At 37.8% G+C, this 19032-nt stretch overlaps 2 protein-coding genes across 2 annotated transcripts; one reads left to right on the top strand and one right to left on the bottom strand.

The window, feature by feature from the left end:
• Positions 1–8402: 8402 nt before the first annotated feature.
• Positions 8403–13218, top strand: LOC124217033 (E3 ubiquitin-protein ligase TRIM23). The gene is made up of 7 exons (XM_046622275.2): positions 8403–8659; positions 8891–9451; positions 9730–9838; positions 9948–10321; positions 10407–10775; positions 10901–11105; positions 12058–13218. Exons 1-6 carry the CDS (start codon positions 8591–8593, stop codon positions 11087–11089), a joined length of 1671 nt encoding a protein of 556 aa, XP_046478231.1. The 5' UTR covers positions 8403–8590; the 3' UTR covers positions 11090–11105; positions 12058–13218.
• Positions 12956–17809, bottom strand: Calr (calreticulin). The gene is made up of 8 exons (XM_046622276.2): positions 17647–17809; positions 16568–16672; positions 15763–15966; positions 15316–15467; positions 14617–14883; positions 14282–14518; positions 13926–14069; positions 12956–13685 (listed from the first exon to the last, which is right to left on the bottom strand). Exons 1-8 carry the CDS (start codon positions 17729–17731, stop codon positions 13668–13670), a joined length of 1212 nt encoding a protein of 403 aa, XP_046478232.1. The 5' UTR covers positions 17732–17809; the 3' UTR covers positions 12956–13667.
• Between the last annotated feature and the right edge of the window lie 1223 nt (positions 17810–19032).

A 19032-nucleotide genomic window follows, 5' to 3' on the forward strand; every position in this document is an offset into this window, starting at 1 on the left:
TTAGTTACAATTACATAGTTTAAATGCTCATAGTAATATTTTCAATTTGAAAAAGTTATACGAAATTTCAAAGAGACGCGAAATACGAACCACAAATGACACTTCTTTTACGAATAAAATTAATATTCTTGCTGTACATAAATTTTCGGCGAAAACGTCGATTATACTTGCAAATCAAAGTACATAATGGTTAATTTTTACGATTCCTGTTTGGCACTCCGTTTATACATTTACCAAACCCGTCTAACAACCAATCAAAATCGCAATAGAAATACACCAAATAAGCGAAAGAACGTTCGCAACAAAGTTTGTGTTATATATATACTTACAAGGACTGAAACAAAATCGATAATTTTTGACCTTTTGCGATTTAAGGCAGAATTGAGAACCGTAAAATGTCTTCCCGGGAGAAGAACGAGCCACGAGCCACGAGTCACGATAAACGTGTTGTTGATTCAGGGAGATCCGCATGCAATAGTGACATCATCAACGTCTTCAAGCGCACGAGTCACCAGCAGACGCTCCTACGGAATTTGCCCGTCCTTACACTTTTCTGCAAAACGCGGATTGCAGTTTTCAAAGCCACGCAGTTTTGCACACACGGTGCTTCTTCTGCATCTGCGCGACTCTCACAAAAGTCGAAGATAAATCAGTGAAGCTGATCATCCCATAGGTCAGAGCGATGTACTAAGATGGCCTCGCGTATCGGAGGAACTTTCACTTACGGAGGACGAAGTGATTTTCTTCTATTTCTCGTTCTTCTTCTTCTTTTTTTCTTCCTTTCTTGTTCCTTCCCAGAATTTGCGCAGAGTTCTGCAATCATTAGGGATAAAGATGTGGCGGCGTGACATCTGGTGGCAAAAATATTCGTCACTCTAACATGGCCGCCGTATTTAATTTTAAAATACGTATTTCGTCGTGTTTTTTTCAATATATCGATAGCAAGTGAAAAAACTAAAGCCTCACGGCTTGCACTAAGTTATCCGTACTTTTCTAATCCCATAATTACAGACCTCAAATCATCGGCTGGCAGCCCAATTATCGGCGCCATGTTCTTTTTCAGGTTACGTTGGGTTCTCGCTCGTAGACGCATTCGCTGCGCCCCCGTCTTTGATGTCGTCAAAACTATGTAACGAGTGCGATATATATTCATAATCGCGCGTAACGATCGCGTTAGCCTAGGGAAAACACGTCACTTCGCGTCGCGTCAAACACTGCGGCAATACACCGTTGTTATGTGTCTCAGGTTATTCATAGAAGCGCATATACACGCAATCTCCGTGAGACATTTTCCCATAAAGTTACCTCGTCGTCGTCGTCGTCCTCGTCTCCGTGTATATGTTATAATAATTGCTAATTAGGTCTCAACTCCTCAGGGCATTCAACGAATTCTATTATCCTTCACGTTATGAGAATTTACTTACCATGGGAAAAATCCCCTTACAACGCAAGCGCTATTTTCTACATAAGCTTGTGCCTTGATTGGTATACATATACCTAGTTGCCTTATTATGTCACTCGAGTCAATGTTCGGCTACCGAGAAACGAATCGAAATTTCGAACGACGGAAAATTCGACAGGTAAAAAATATACCAATCTTAATTTCATTCCAAACAATTTTATTGATTGTTGATCTTATGAGGCAATTAGGAAAATATCATGCGTCTTATATTCACAGTTGTCGAAAAATCAGGCGCTATATTTTTTTCCAACAAAAATCACCCGAAAAGAAATTCCGCGTAATTGTTCTGAAGAAAGTCTGAACAATTTACACCGGGTTTGTGTAATAACAACTGACGCTTCCTCTACAGCTGCTAGCGTGTCAAAGTTCGCTTGAAACCGGCGCCCAAAAGAACTTCGAACGGTGTTTTTGTCACGTGGACATGCGTTGCGTAGGAAGTTACATAGTAGAGGTACATTATAGAGAATTGCCTTAAGAGAGAAAGGTGAAAGGAGAAAGTGATGCGTGAAGATGATTTAGACACGACGCGTTATATACACTCACCCACTGATGTGTGTCTCAATGATATATTATATGTTATTGCTTACTGCGCAATTTTTACACAGAGACTACATTGCTGATTCTAATTAAACTTCGTATAACAATTATTTCTCACACTTGAGCAGTGCCGATCTCCTTTTAATTGTTTTACGCTGTCGTTTTTATTATTTTTCACCCAATTCAACCGCAAACTGCCAAAGCTTAAATAATTGAGTATGCAAATTAGTATGAATCTGTAACCACGATCGTTGATTGTGAATAAATATTTTACTTTTAATTTTCAACAAGACGAGAGAGAAAATTTATTCGTAGACCTTGAGAATGAGGTAAAAAGAAAAAAGTCGATTACCACAATTATAAACGTGTGAAATAAATCTCAAAACGTGTTGAGTTGCTGTATATAATTCTACAACCATAGACGGTTATTTAACAAACAACCGATTTCCGCCAATTTACCAGTAATTGCCTATAATACGTTGTAGATATTGCTTACCGGCGTGTTTAACGATAGCGGAAGGCCGCGAATATCTGCTTGAGATTTAAATTGCCTATTTTTGAAGGCTTCTCAGCACGTCACGTGTCGATAAAAGTAAGATAATTCTGCAGAGTTTCCGGTTTGCACGCGTCCGCAGCTGCAGTTTGAGCAATTTGCGCGTGCCAATTTTCGGCCAGATTGCAATGTATACCCCGTCATGCACGTACCTTCAGGTTATAATGGCGAGGCGTAATTGGGAACATCGGAATCGCACCGGAAAGATATATGAAAAGTATAAGAACTCCGATGCATCAAGTCGTGAACCGAGCGCGCGAAACGGTGAAGATTCATCCTTGTGCCAGATTCACAGCGTTGGTTGTAGGAACACGTGGAACACGTTCCTTCCACGGAGAGCCGGACTTACATTAATTTCGCAACGTCTTAGCACCATGCGAACGGAAAATATTTTCTTTAAAGTCGAGATTCTTTGCCCGGTTGAATTATCGTCGTTTAGATACATCGAGCATCTCAAATTTATATTACAGGGTGAAAAAGTTTTCATTCTTAGATATAAATTGCCTCACGGGCGAATCGTTTCACTTCCTGCAGATGATGTTTGACCGAGCTGCGGGTGAAAATGACGAGCTCATTTTTTATTTGTGGTATACTACGTACACGGAATCCTTGCCAATAATCCTTGAAAATTCAAGCGATTGAACGCGAGTATCTCGGTATAATTTCCATAATTAACGTGCAGAACCTTAAATTTGCCGACCAAGATTTCCCCGGGGTTTTCCGCCGTCTCAATGCGAAGTCGGAAAAGCCTCTCGGAAGTCGTTTTTTATGCACGTCTTGGTACAGATCAAATTCTCGAGTTTTACCTCGTGATTGAATTTTGCAGGTAATGATGAATCGCATTTTTTCTCAGGTCTTTTTTTCTGGGAGATTAAATAATTGCTCGAAATTCTGCGCATTTGTGAGTTAAATAAAAAAGATGAAACGGACAATGGATTCAAACTTCAATGGCTGCAGGTTGTTGTTAGCTCTTAAGCAACAGGTATTATATATATAAATATCCGCGATCGCCCCTGAATTGTTAGTAATTCCTTTTATATCGTGACATTACACTTACAGAAGAACCGAATACAGACGCGATGACCTTTGCTTGTATTAAATAAAACTTGCTACATCATTGATCGCACATCCTCTTTCTATCCGCTGATCGTCGTTTCACGGGGTTATAATATCAGCCGAGCCTCGTCGTGTTTACAAGGAGAATACGTCCGCATAAATGTCATATCTGTTCAATGAGTAATGAGAGAAAATTAATCTTCATCTATACGCCTGAATTACTTTCAATTAATCAAGTCGTTAAGAAGTACCGTTTCTCTTACAATTAGCCACCAAATCATTCGCAAGATAATTATTGAATTCATTATCTTGCGCCTAGAGAACACTGGTTGAGAGTATGAAAAGTCAACAAATTAAATTCCGTGCAGTATAACGATTAAATGCGAATGCAAACCGTGTGATGCACGCAAAAATCACTTTGCCATGAAAATTGGCGAGTCAGCGCTGAGAAGGCTAACGATGGCCACTGAGCTAAAAATAATCGATACATCGGTTAATTGAGTCCAAAAAAATAATCGAACACGACTCGATTGAATCGATAAAAATTAATCGATTAATGGATTGATTCGTATTTTTTTGAAACGGTGCATTTGAAGCCAAAGTTTCGTAAAATTTCAGTATGCAATCCTAATAGCGGAAAAGTTTTTTGATAATTTATAGTTTCATTCAAAATATTTTTCAATTTCAGGTGAAAATATTAATTTATCTCTCACATATTATATCAAATAGTTACTTAGTAAGTAAGACAATGATAGTAATTGCATCGTTCATAGGTGTAAAAAACAAAAACCAATCGTGAGGAAAAATAATCGAGTCGGTCGATTAATCGAGTTTGAAAAATAATCGGTTTAATCGAAAACCGATTTTTTTTGGTTATTCTTAGAGAACGGTCACTTTCTACGTTGGTAGAAAGAAATCGAATGGATATTACCACCTATCGTATTTACGAATGTCAGTATAAGATTGCGCAGCATTACAGTGGGAAGAATGCTGCGGTATCTTGGTAGGGAAAAAAGGTGTGTATTAATGGTCCCACCATGCATAACGTAATGGCGACTTTTAAATGCTACAGGATTTTCGTATTGTTACAATGCTCGAAGCGTTGTAACTCGCACCACGTGTAATAACTACCCTGCACTGTATGTGCATAGATATCTATGTGTAGACGACGTACTTATTCCTGCAGCTATTGTACATACCCTACTATTATACATACGGTTGTTTAATAGGCAAAGAAGAATAATAGAATAAGTTTTCTGCGGTGCCACTTGGAGCAGAACTAATTCACATAACGCAGTTTAACTTTGGATACACTCGCTCCGACGAATCTTTTGTAAGTCTATGGTCTATGGTATATGTCTACTATATACCTATACGTTCGTATAATAATGGCTTCGCATCATACATACCTATGTACGTACCCTTGCAAAACCAGGCGGAATTACGAAAGCAGAACTGAACGCTCCGCTTTTTAACATATTTGATAGATCGTTTTCTGCGTCGTTTAATATGACCAATCTCTTGACGGTCAATATCAAGGTTTCTGGCTTATGCGCAAATTCATGCAATTCCTGTTCTACAACCCACGCGCACCTGCAAACGATCTGCGGTTATATAAAGTCTTACAGATATATACGACAATAATTCCTTCGCGGAATTGAGGTGTAATTTTAACGCCTTAGTCACGGTATTTCAACATTTTTTCAAATATTCAGATCGCTTATACCGTTATGATCAATTCCTTACTATGTACAATTTCATACGTATACTGATACATGTATGTATAAGCGTCCTAAATGGCCGATTTTCAAGGACGAACAGCAACAGCAAAATTGGCCTTAATCGTCGAATTTTTAAACTTGTAAATATGGAGCAGTTCATCTGCAGATCATTTTCTTACATATACAAAATCGTCCCTCGGTCAGCCAGCTTTAGCGAAGTTGTAGAGTTGATAAATTATGTTGAAAACAAGTTCTCGTATGCATGGATACACTCTTATGTATACCATTTCATTATTACAGACCATTGTACAAAGGCGGTCCAATTTCGAAATTTACATGTAGGATCGATTTCGGAATATCCGTTCTCTTGCAATATAGATATTTTTTTTCTTAATGGCATTGCAATAATCACTAATGATTATCCCACACGAAAATTCTTCGTGTGTAACCCTGAATGATAATACGTTTCACCTAGGATCACTGATCTCTAGTTATAATAGAGATCAGTGCCTAGGATGCATCTAATCATATTACCGTTTTTTTGATAAGGTGATATATACCACCGGATAGTATAGTTACACATAGAAAGTTATGATCAAAAAATAATTTTTCTCGGAAATTGTGTGTAGAAAGAAAGTGAAACGTCATACACAGTTGAAAGGCTGTAAAACTGTTTAGACAAAATTACAATGAAACGAGAGTTTCATAATCGATCATGTTCATCGATCTCTACATGTAAAGATTTAAAAGTCAGGAATTTCTTTGCAGATTACTACCTTATCGACTGGTGCTAACTTTGACGAGTCACATTATCAACCGTAAATGTCAGTCGATGTTGAAAGGAGATTTTTTGGAATCCTTTTTGGCTTTTCCTTCGCCAGTTATGTCTGTTATCGACATCAATGCATCAATAACAAAAATCGTTGAATGAAGAATATAAAGACGAATACCTTTGGGTAAATTTTTGTGACCAGTTTTTGGTGGGCAAGTGGGCCCAGGTGGGCCTGGGAGCGTAGGAGGGTTCTGCTCTATCGATTGTACTTAACGGGCTCGCATTGATATTCGTAGCAGCCAAAGTAGTGTCGGTATGGAAGCTTGAGATTGAGTCGGTACAAAGTGAGTACGTAAGACTACTTCCCGACTGCGACTTAGAAACGTCGATCAGCTCGATCATCCCCGTGAGTGACGAGTAACCGCCTCCACCACCAACCGCCGCAACAAACGCCGAGCACCTCCAACCACCATCAACCATCTCCTCCCGCCGCCGATCACCTTCGCCCACCTCGTCCACCTTTTGCCCGGCCTCTTCCTCCACCCCACACCCCTCGGCGACAACATCGTCATCGTCCTCCTCGACCGCCGCCGATCTGTTCCTACCACCACCAAACACTTCCTAATATTCCCGAACACCTTCAACCACCTCCGACCAACACCGACCACTTTCATCCTCCTCGTCCCCCTGCTCATCCATGTTTTCTATAACATTAATATTCATAATTATTCAAACAACTTTTCATTTGCTCTCTCGATCTTGAATTTTCGTAGGCATAGAATCGAAACGCTGTTTTAGCTAGTCGCAAGTGAAGTATCTACGTTGGGTGAAGAAGCAAAATTGTTTTTCGAAAAGTGTTCGTATGGAAAAAAATTCAGAGTAACTTTAATACATCACGGATGCGCTAATTTTGATCGAGATGCAATGGATGCTCCGTATATGAGACAGTATTTAACGCAGTGTCCTGATTTAAAGATCTGAAAAGGTGATTGTCGGTATTTTTTTGTTTTTTTTTTGATAGGGAGAGATAGAACGAAGCTTCTTAAAACTTAGAATGTATTTTAACACACATTCGAAAGGTACGAGCAAAAACTTTTATCATCCAACTGTCGTAAAACGGTTACATCTACTATCTACTACGCGGTTGCTTCCGGACTGAGGAATTCGGCTAGCTGATTTTCGTCTATATAGATCGATGACGTCAAGAGAAAAAAAATTTTGGCTGACGTCACTTTCTAAACATCGGAACATCCAAACCTTGGTTTCGAACTTCAATACTATGTATGATATGAAATGATCACGGATATGATGTATGATATGATATGATGTCTAATGATTTCAGTTTTCACATTTCAAATAAGAAATACGCACTTTATCTTTCCTGCCGAATTCAGACTCAAGCGGCTAGGCCCTTCGATGGTCAGCCGTTGACTAAAGATATATTCTTGAGTTAACGAGTCAGCTAATAACGCTGCCGTTCTGCGACAGTTGGATGATAAAAATTTGTGCTCGTTCCTTTTAAATGTGTGTTAAAATACACTCGAAGTTTTAAGAAGCTTCGTTTTATCTCTTCCTATTAAAAAAAAAATGGCCGAAAATCACCTTTTTAGGTTTTTAAGTCAGGACACTGCGTTAAATACTGTCTCATATACGGAGCATCCATTTCATCTTGATCAAAATTAGCGCATCCGTGATGTATTAAAGTTACTCTGAATTTTTTGCCATACGAATACTTTTCGACAAACAATTCTGCTTCTCTACCCAACGTAAATCTTCACTTGCGACTAGCTAAAACAGCGTTTTGATTCTATGCCTACGAAAATTCAAGATCGAGAGAGTAAATGATAAGTTGTTGGAATAATTATGAATATTAATGTTATGGAATAGATCCAGGGCGCGTCGAATAGAATCCCATTTGGAAATGAATAGTTCTTCTACTTTCTATATTATATTTCTATATTATAGCCAATTATTGTAGATAATCTAATTTGTCTCCTGGAAAATTATAAAATTTATAGTATGCATCACGTATTAAATTATTTATGATCTATCTACACATTCTTCTCTCGGGTACCTATACTTTAGTTAAATCACTGTTTTGCTACGAATTTTGGACGAAATTTATTCTCATTATTAATTTCTTGTATCGCCGACAAGTCGGTAAGTACACACAGGCTAAGTACTGGCTTGGGCTTACCGTTGCGAAGACTGTGTTACTCGGAAGTGAATACAGCCAGTATCATGTCGAAATCGGTAACTCTCTGATGTTCTGCAACAAGTTCCAACTCTACCACACGAACATCTCAGGGGGCGCATGCGCCCAACTTTATATTTTTCAGTTAACGTAAAAGCTCACGAATGCGAAATTCATGTTCAAGTCGTTATGATGCATATTGACAAAGAATGTTAAAATTTACACCTATGTCGATCCTACACTTGCAACGTCAAAGCGGTTCGTTTTACAGTTGAAAAACAAGGGTCGAATAAGGATGACAGAAGACATGGACCAACTAAACAAATATTTCAACAGATCCGCATCAGTATCTTCAAAACCGAACGTAAAGAAACATTTTTATTATACCCAAACCGTCTTCTTGACTTCTAAAATAACAATTATGTCCTGCCAATAAATATCCGACATACAACTTTTCTAAATTATTATTCGTCAAATTTTATTCTATGCTGGAGAGTTTTGTTCAATACTGTTCATTACATCCCCATATTAGGTTATCTCTATTTGCGCTACCACTGAGCAGCGGAACAGGAATATCAACTTATAAATTCAACAGGTTCTAGAATGCCGGGTTTGCGAAGAAGTTTTCACTGCGGAAGGTGGGAAAGTACCACGTCTACTTCACTGCGGTCACACTGTGTGTCACTCTTGTTTACTGCGTCTTCGTCCCTGTGTGTCGGATCAAAAGTTCCTTTTATGTCCCTTCGACCGGCAGCCCACAGCCATCAAGAAGAATGGAGTGTATAGTCTAAAGAAGAACTTTGTGCTCATCGAACTCTTGGAAAGGCTAGAAGAGTCAAATATTGAGAAAAACATGAAACTCGAACGGGAGAGGCTACAGTCTACTCAGCCGTGCGACGAAGATGAGAAACATGTTGCTGTTCTGTACTGCACAGTATGCATGACTCACCTTTGCGACGCCTGCGATGTTCTCACTCACTCGTCAAAAACTCTCGCCAGACACAGGCGCATTCCTTTGTCTGAAAAACCAAAGGAAAAACCAAAGTGTCCCACTCATAGCACGCATATCGCTGAATTCACATGCACACAGGATGGATGCAACAGTGCTCTTATGTGCTACCTTTGCAGGGACTATGGGAGGCACAGTACTCACAAGGTGAAGCTTATAGTTTTTCAAACAAAAGAGTTTCATTTGTTGCACCCGTCAATCTAAATGAATATTGGAAAGTGGAATTAAACATATTTTCCTGTTTCCAAAAAGTTTAACACGTTTAGCTGCTAACTCTGGCTGCTAGCTTCAACTTTATTGTTAAGAAAAGTCTAATAAAAGGTTCATATGTTTCCCGGATTTAATGTTTGGCTGTAAACTTCAAGAACACTGTTCAGGACTTTGATTATTCGATTTATTCATTAGATTTGTTTATTGAATTGCAGCATACATTGGTAGAGACAGAAGCTGAGAATATCCGAGTTTCAATCATCACAGCAATGCAAAAAATGACTCTATTTACGGAAAACATGAGGGATACAGCTCATAGGATAGGTAATGAAGATAATTTTGGCTCTGTTTGATGCAGCAGTTAACATTTAATTATCAGTATTACAATTACTGATTGCAGACAATCTGTTAACATTTTATCGAATACTTCTAGAAATTGTAATACAGGAACTAGAAGGCTGGGCAATAGAAGATGCTCGGCAGCGAGTACGTCAGCACTTTGAAAAGCTGAGGTCACTGCTAGCAAAACAGGAAAAAGCAGCTGCAATGTGCGTTGATGCTGAAACAAGGGAAAGACTTTGCACGCTTAGAGAATTACACGAAAATCTGAATATGACTAGGACCCAAGTTGCCGAAGTTTGCATTCAGTGGGAGAGTCTGTTGGGTTCTGAAGATTGGAAACTGCTCAGCAGCGCCAGAGATGTCAGCCAAGTTCTGACGTCATTGGAACAGCAGCAGAAACATTACGCTCAGCTTGGTCCAGACCTGCTCACGCCCGAATCCTCTATTCCCATAATATTTAGCAGGGTTCGTAAAGCTTAATTCTCTCATGATCGGTAATGGGAAATTTAGAGAAAGAGTCGCGTTATTTTTACAAATTTCGTTCATTTAGGACAACAGAGTTTATATTGGAACAAAGATAGAAATGCGAGTCGTGATACTTGGCCTAGATGGGGCTGGAAAAACTAGCATTTTATTTGCCATGAGGGACATGGCTTTGTGCAGTCCGCCGATTCCTACCATTGGATTCAATGTAGAGAGTCTGGAGTACAAAAACCTGGTGTTTGCATTGTGGGATGTTGGTGGACAACATAAATTGAGGCCACTGTGGAAGCATTACTACCATAATACTCAGGCTGTCGTTTTTGTTGTCGATGCTAGCGATAGGTTACGATTCAAAGAGGCGCATAAAGAACTGACAAAAATTGTTAGCGAACCCGAACTGAAAGATGCCTTGTTACTTATATACGCCAACAAGCAGGTACAACATGACTTTATGACTTTACATGTTGAATGAAATGAATAATCAGTACAATTTAGGAAATTGATGATAGGTGAAATTGATTATTGTTGAAATAAAAAGAAAATAATCTGTTTTTAATTCAGGATGTACCAGGTTGTGCGACAGTCGAAGAGCTGACGGAAATCCTTTCGTTACAAAAATTTTGCTGTGGTAGAGCCTGGCATATAGAGGGATCTTCGCCTCTGACTGACTCCACTGGTCTCATTCAGGGATTAGACTGGCTGACACAGCAATTGGGTGCAAACGAGGCCCTGTACACTAACAGTACCTAAACATAAAAAATACTAGGTGAATCTAGTTTTCTGATTTACATTAGGCACGGTTTGTATCGCCACACGTTATATTCATTAATTCAACACCGAAAGCTGTCAAAATTTTTTCGGTACCCCGCGCCACTTGAACGGAAGCGTGACCAGAATCGGCTCTGCGCTTGAAGTATTAAATTATCATAACAGAGAATAGTGTCAAATGTGACGGTAATGAAAAGAAATGCAATAGCCTTATCATTTTAGCTAAAATAGACATCTTAAAGGACATTCATACCGGAGCTACAGTAAAAGAAGTGGGGGAAAAAATATGAAGTGATAGAGTGAACTTGAGATTGGACACATGAATCACCCTAAATCAGAGGCAGAAAAATAATCGCATCAGGATATCTCTTTTAGATAACTTACAAGAGGCATTGTATATTTGGTTTTATAGAAGATACAAATCCGGTCTTCCATTGAACGGACCTTCTGATAAAAAGTAATATGAAACACTCATATTCTGTACTTATGAATTAATTTTATTTTAAACCGCAAAACTGTCGTGCATAATTTTTTCTAATAAGGCTAATTATAAATTATAAAAATTGTCAAAAACTTCATGTAAGCCGAATACGTAGTTGAACGTGATCGTGGGTTGTGGTTCGGTAAACGCAGTAAAAGAAGTAAAAGCGTCACGCTTCAATAGAAGTAACCATGGGTTATTCTTTTTAAATTATTGTTTTAAAGATATTTTTTCTTGAGTCAAAACAATTCGAAAAAATGGTTTTTTAAAATACAGCGAATTCGGTGATGTGCTATGTGCAGTGGATAGACACTGTAAAATTGTACGAAATTAGATGGCAAAACACAAGTTCATGAAAATATATATATTTTCAGTTGAAGCATTAGAACGTCATCAACACATGGGAATTAAAAAAGATTTTAATCGTAATTATTTGTAGCGAAAATTAATCAGCTCACGTTTCTCCTAGCGTTGCAGGTAGAAAAAATCTGGAGAACGATTCCGGAAGAAGATTACGGATTGAAGCAATTGTTTAATCCAGATGAAACTGCGATTGAAACGACTTTTTCTTCAGAAATGATAAAAGTTAGGACAATGTTAAATTGGCTCAACTTTGTAGTTTTAAATCTGAAGATGTAATCAATGCTGCAAATATTGTGATAGAATATTTCAATTATAATAATGGCTTATCACCTTCAGTCTTTGATGTGTAGAAAAATGCCGAAGAGATGGCTATGAAATTAGTACAAAATTAAAAATGCTTGATATTTTCCAAAGTTGTACATAAAGTAATTATTTTTGCGATAGTACAAGAAAAAGAGCATTGGAGTGCATCTTTGTGTCCTAGTACTGAAAAGTGCTTTTTCTTGTTACTCCATTATACGAAAAAAATTTGTAATCGACAATTTTGTTACATAAAGTATCATGTGCACCTTGAGATAGTTTTTTTCGCCTCATATATTTGCCATATTCGTCTTCGGCTTGCGCATGCACTCGCCTACGACTCATTACCAACTTACGCTTGGTGTAAGTCTCCTTGGTGCACAATCTATTTAATTTTCTTAGCTCCGGTAAAGCAATGTGCAGCTTCCATTTCAGGACTACTACGTATGTATGTACATTAGTGTATATTTATATATGTCACCAAATAAATTACGATAATTAACGCTTTTAAAAACCAATCGTCTATTCTCTGGTGACGTCGTGCAAATATTGGGTAAATAAATTTTCCTCAATCACTAACAAGTAAAAGTTTACAAACTTATTTAGTCTTCTTTTCGTTCCATGTTTATCATTTTCCCATGCAAACGGTAGAGAAACAATGATGGGAAATTGGAAATTGGCGAGTGTCAATAAACAAAGTAAAGTCTAGAAAAGTCTTATTTATTTATTATATGGTTATTGGTGGTTTGATACAATTATTAGCTATTGTTATCACTCACTCACGATTTGCACACACCCATCACTTTTTGCTTTTTTTTTCAATTCATAACCACTATTAGAAGTCGCAGCGCATTATTGCGACGCGTACCCACTGTACTTGTAAGGAGAATGAAATAATAATAATAATTCTTGTATCATCCAAAGTAAATTTCAAAATTACTTTAATACAATATAATATATAAAAACACTTGACAAACAAAAACGGAACAACTTAGTCTTTTGGAGCTGATGATGATGATGTGGACACGGGGGCAAGAATAAAAATTGTCGCGATTTAAATAATTTTTTTTTCCGACGATTTTTGGAGATTCTTCAATCACTTGAAGTAATTATTACGACAATTAGAGAAACTTGTTATCCTTTCAATAATAGCAACCAGTTTTCTCGGTTTCGCAACCGACTGTTACGAAATTGCGCAGATGAGTAACGTTTTTAAAATTTTATCAACGTTATCTTGCCCGCACGTATGATTTACACACTATTTAGTGTTTGAAAGCATCTAGTGTATAACATTTTGTAATATTTCATTCCAACTGTCTCTTTCTTTTTTCACACTCTTGCAATAGTTGATAGCGTCGCACAATTAGGCAGCAGCTCCTGGAATACAGTCTGTGTTTGTGCCACCTGACACACTATTTACAATTCGTCGTGTTCCTGCAAAAAAGAAGCAATTCCATTTTGTTATATCCGACATGTAGCACGTTGTTCAGCACGCGATGAGAACTTAAGCTTTATATGGTAGTAAAAAGAAATTAATCAACAGATAAAGCTTCAGCAACGAGGAATTCCGGCTTTTATCGCTCATAATAATCGGAAATCGTCTTTTCATCATTTTGAGATTAGAGATTTGCTAATAATTTTTCTTGAGGAAGTGAAGGTTTTGTGAATACTTACTGCTTCTTCTGGATCAGGGATGGTGTTATCCTCATCTTCGTCTTCTTCATCGTCTTCCTCTTTGTCTTCACTTTCCTTGAGTTCCTTTTCTCTCTCTTTCTTCTCTTCTTCATCCTGAGCTTCCTTCATCTTCTTTTCTCCTTCCTGAATTAATAAAGTTCTAAATTAAGATTTGCACTCTCAAAGTACTGCCAAAAGTCAACTGCTTGATAGAGTATTTGTCAGTAACGAGGAATTCCAGCTTTTTATCGCTCATTATAATCAGACCTGCTTTTATCATCATTTTGCGTTAATTTAAATTATAGTTCAACAACGTTGCACCACTTTTAATAATGTGGCAAAAAAATTTCACTCACGAAAGTAGGTTTCCAAACTTCTTCCCCGATTTTGTGCGCTAATTCAGGATCGTCGGTGATCAGAACGTTGTCAAAGATCGTACCGGCCTTGACTTGCCAGAGATCAAAACCAATGGCACAGATCTCATCACGTTTGTAGAGCTCAGGGTCTGGTTGATATTCAGGGTTATCAATCTCGGGATGAATCCAGGGTCCCTTGTAGTTAGGGTTGTCAATTTGCTTGGGTTTCCATTCTCCCTAAGATAATTGAAAAATGAAAGTATCATTACTTTTACGATGGTTTTTGGCGAATGATATTTCATAATTTGTGCACCCTCACTATTGAAGCTTCTTACCTTGTAGTCAGGATTATCAATCATGGGTGCTTCCCATTCACCATCCATCTCGTCGTCCCAGTCGTCTGGTTTCGTGGCTTCGGGGTCAGGAATGTGTTCTGGCTTGTCCCAGTCCTCGGGTTTTGTGTCATCGGGATCAGGGATGGTGGGCTTATCATCCCAATCATCAGGCTTGCTGGTGTTTGGATCCTTGATTTTTTTCGCAGGCAAGAACTCCCAGTCAGCTTCCAAGTCGCCGGATTCAACCTTTTCGTTGTCAATAAGGACCTGAAGCAAAGAAAATTATTAAAGATGTTAGTAAAAATGTAAAATTCGTCCACTTTTAACAAAAATGACAGCAAATTAATGTCTAAGTGACGTATGATTTGGCAAAACAATCAGAATCATCATCTCAGCATTTTTACGACTTGATCTCTCATATTATAGTGATCTGTGTCTTCACTTGGTACCTGAGATAGGCATAGTAACTTATTCCAGGGCATAAGTAAGACGCGTTATGCTCTTCGAGTTCCTATAGCACTCATCCTCCACAAGGGTGAGACTTGACGAGTGACTCTAGGCTCGATTTAAAATTTTGTTTTTAAATCCATGGTCAGTGAATGACTTCTGGGAGTATACTTCTGCTCGTTGATATTTGACAAAATGTAGCAATCTAATCGCTTTTCAAGACCAGTGTAAAAAAAGTCTGGCATTTTTTACCTCGTAAGTATTGTCTGGCTTGACAATCAATGTGTAAAGATGAGTGTAGACATCATCTTTGCAGCGAACGTCTTTGCTGATGAGTAGGTTCTTTCCTTTGTAGTTGAATATAACGTGAACCTTCTTGGTGCCAGGTCCGCAGATATCGGGTCCTGTTTACAGAAAGAAATTTATGCATTTTGCTAAACAAACAACAAATATGTTCCATTTCTTTATTTATTGATCTAATGCCAAAACTATTTGGAAATTCCGTTTCAATTATCATGTAAACAGACGCAGACAGTCAACCTAACAATGTTGGATCAATTCCAAAAGGAGTGCACTGGTATTGGGGGAGTTAAATTTATACTTCATATAAAAATAAAAAGTAAACAAGTCGGCTGTTCCTTTATTATGTGGAAAGTGAAGAAATTGCAAATTTAGCAAATTGGTTTTAATCGTACTAACCGAACATGAGAAGATATGGCGTTTCTCCATGCATATCCTTCTGGTCTAACGAGCAGTCGAACACTTTGGCATATCCTCCTCCACAGTCGATGTTCTGTTCATGCTTAACGGAGAACTGAACAACCAGTGGTTTATCCTTGTTACTGAACGGGGTGAATTTCCTACTGAGTGCATAAAATCTTGCATCCTGGGACGTCTGGATACCTGAAGAAATAATTATATACAATATAAAGTTTATCAAAGTATTAAAATAAAGTTTACATTTTCATTCTTTTGCTTTCTTACAAATATTACACTTGAAAATATAATTCTCAATACATAGAAGACATTGTTTATGCAATAATAAAGTTTTGAATGAAGTGAAAGTAAACAAACTGAATTTATCTTTATGTTATCAAAATGTTTTCTTATTACAGTTATTTGTTCTGCCTTCTTTAATGACATTTCTGAAAGATGATAATGGCTGTAGAATTTTATCTTTTGCAGAACATGAAATACATTAATTTAATAAAAAAGAAAGTTTCTTTCATTTTAATTCAACTGAGTCATTTATACTTCAATTTTTACAATGATTACGATTAAGATTAAACATAATTATATGCATTGATATTAATCTAAAACTAAGTAGACAATTAAAAAATATTTGAAGATTTCAAAGTTCAAGAATTTTAATTAACTTTTGTGTGGCAGAAATCAATTACTTGATATAAAAAATTTAAATATCAATTCAAACAGATCAATTAGTTTTATTTTACATTGGCAAAGCAAATTATAGATAAATACGAAAACAGTTATAGATACGAACCTTTGTCATTCTCGGGATCATTCCAGAACTTTCCATGGCTAAGTACAAACTTTCCAAATTCCTTACCGGGATGTTCAGAATATACCCATTCCTTTTCCCATGCGTCTGCAATTAAAAGACAGGAATATTAGGTTAGCTATAATTTTCACCGCCATTAATAGACGAACGAAAACTTTAATTAAAGTCAAGATTAAACGCGAAATCGAATGTAATATCCAAGTTGTAGAACTAAACACGTAAATATTTGAGGATAACGTTAACAGAAATCACGTTCGCACTTCGCTTTCAACGATTAATTTTTTCCTCAACGACAATACTTGGCGGGTCTCTTTTACAGAGTCTAGAAGTTCAATTAGCAGAAGGAAGCATTGAGCGTGCTACATGATAGCATAGTCTCATACCTACGGCGATACTGTCACAGATGGCAGCGCTCGATAATCCGAGTAGGGACAGTGGCCACCTCTACGTTCGTTCGTTCGTCCCTGCCGTGCCGGTTGGCATTTTCGTTTGTATTTTATTTACAAATAATAATAATAACAATACCACTAATGCCAGCACGTATGCCGGTGCCGAAAATTTTGTCTTATCCGATAATCTCTAACGTATAAGTGCCAATGAAACTCCGATGTCGAACGATATCGATCCCCTTGACCGTGATTAATTGATTATATTTGAGATACAAGCTTTCGCCGGGAAGTAGCTACGTTGCACCGAATGATCATGATAACATTAATAATAATAATAATGATGCTATAGTAGCAAATTTATTTAAGTAGGTATTCGTTGCGGGGAAATTTGTAACCGCATTCGTCAAGCTGCCGAGTGAACGGAATTTGCCTACTCGGCTTCCGACGCACATGAAGAGATGGTAATATTTAAAGGGTGTGGTTTATAAATTGACATCGAAAGCCCGGGAGAGTGAACGTCGAGAAATACGTCGTCACAGAGTGGCAGCAGGAGCAGCAGTTGACGCATTGTCAAGAGATCGAGGGTGACGAAAAGTAAAAGGGAGAAGAAATGTAAAAGGACGGATACGAAAGAGGGTATTATCAGGGGGTTGAAAATGGTCTTGTACTCACTGTCGAGGAACTTTTCTTCGAAGTAGACCTCAGCACATACAGCCGATATCGCCAACAAGGCGAAGAACGCGTAAAAAGACCGCATCTCGGGCGCCGGGATCGCGAAATAACCCGCGTCAAATCGTCCTATTCGCACAAGGAACAAGCCAATAATGCCAGACGTGGTGGCGAACAGAGACACCGAGCAGCCGTCGGGCCAGACAGATGGAAAACGCTCATTCGTTCCCTATTTTCGACCAATCACCTCCGACCACGCTCGCCGACCTATGAGGCGCCGCTACGTAGATGACGAATCAACTATCCAAAGGTAAACAGATAGAAAACACCACGTCGCGTCGATAATGCAGAGTTATCAACCGGCGCGGCGCATCCGGCTAGTCACGTCGGAATTTTATTCAAACGAGAATGATTTTAATCAACGGCAGGTGGAAAGATTCTGAAAATTTGTCAGGTTGCACGGTACAAGAGAATTTATCAAAAAAATAACTGAGATGCAGGAAAACATTTTCACTTTCTTACTGATGATATGCAAGCACGCTGTTCTGCAAACAATCGAACATCGTACCTTTCGTTTCTGCAAACTTTTTGTAGGCATACCTATAAGTATACATGAATGTAATATGGTGTAAAAATGAAAGTATAGGCGAAACATTACATAAAAAGTGGTTATTCATTGAAATAAATATAAACTTTTGGATTCTCGAAGAGATTTTCAGAATCATATATTTCAGAAAAATATGTTTATTGAAGAATAATCAATTTTTTTTTTTTAAATATGTGAACATAATTTTTCACAGGTTTTATAGGTAAACGTTTTTAATCGTTGCACGAAGTTTCTGAAAATAGAATAGCGATAATACGTTTAATGCATAGCTCACGCGACTAGTATATTTTAGAATTTTCATCCATGCACACGACGTAATAAACTCTTGCCACGTTATCCGCTTACGTATGCCTACGTATTTTACCTCGAGCTCGGTATAGTATATTACCTATAGCTCGGCAAATGATAGTGATATAATCGCTGCAATTATGTGCAAATTTTCGAAATATCTCAATAGGATATATATTATACCTACCCAGTTACGAGCTATTGTAGGACGGTGATAATATGTGATGTGATTGGCCAGGTCGCGTAAAGAATTTTTAAGAAAAAATAAGGAAATTGTTTTTGTAAGAAAGTACGTTTATGTATATGTATACATATATATAATGTTTCTCGAAAATTAAGGTAACAACTTCTCGCGCGTAGACGCGTGTCTCAATATATTCAATGCATTAAGATCAAAACACGATTCTACCGTCTGCAGTTCAAAGTTTTATATCGAACGATACATGCAACACGCGTTATTGCCTGAGTCGATTATCCGAAATAGGAGGACCTTG

The sequence above is a fragment of the Neodiprion pinetum genome, chromosome 4, assembly GCF_021155775.2.
Source record: "Neodiprion pinetum isolate iyNeoPine1 chromosome 4, iyNeoPine1.2, whole genome shotgun sequence".
NCBI classification, from domain to species: Eukaryota; Metazoa; Arthropoda; class Insecta; order Hymenoptera; family Diprionidae; genus Neodiprion; species Neodiprion pinetum.

Coding starts and splice junctions, on each gene's coding strand:
- LOC124217033 (XM_046622275.2), top strand. CDS start 8,591: ATGACAGAAGACATGGACCAACTAAACAAATATTTCAACAGATCCGCA. Junction 8,660..8,890: donor CAGTATCTTCAAAACCGAAC/GTAAAGAAACAT, acceptor TAAATTCAACAG/GTTCTAGAATGCCGGGTTTG. Junction 9,839..9,947: donor GGATACAGCTCATAGGATAG/GTAATGAAGATA, acceptor GAATACTTCTAG/AAATTGTAATACAGGAACTA.
- Calr (XM_046622276.2), bottom strand. CDS start 17,731: ATGCGGTCTTTTTACGCGTTCTTCGCCTTGTTGGCGATATCGGCTGTA. Junction 14,884..15,315: donor AGCCAGACAATACTTACGAG/GTAAAAAATGCC, acceptor TCTTTGCTTCAG/GTCCTTATTGACAACGAAAA. Junction 14,070..14,281: donor AAGTTTGGAAACCTACTTTC/GTGAGTGAAATT, acceptor TTATTAATTCAG/GAAGGAGAAAAGAAGATGAA.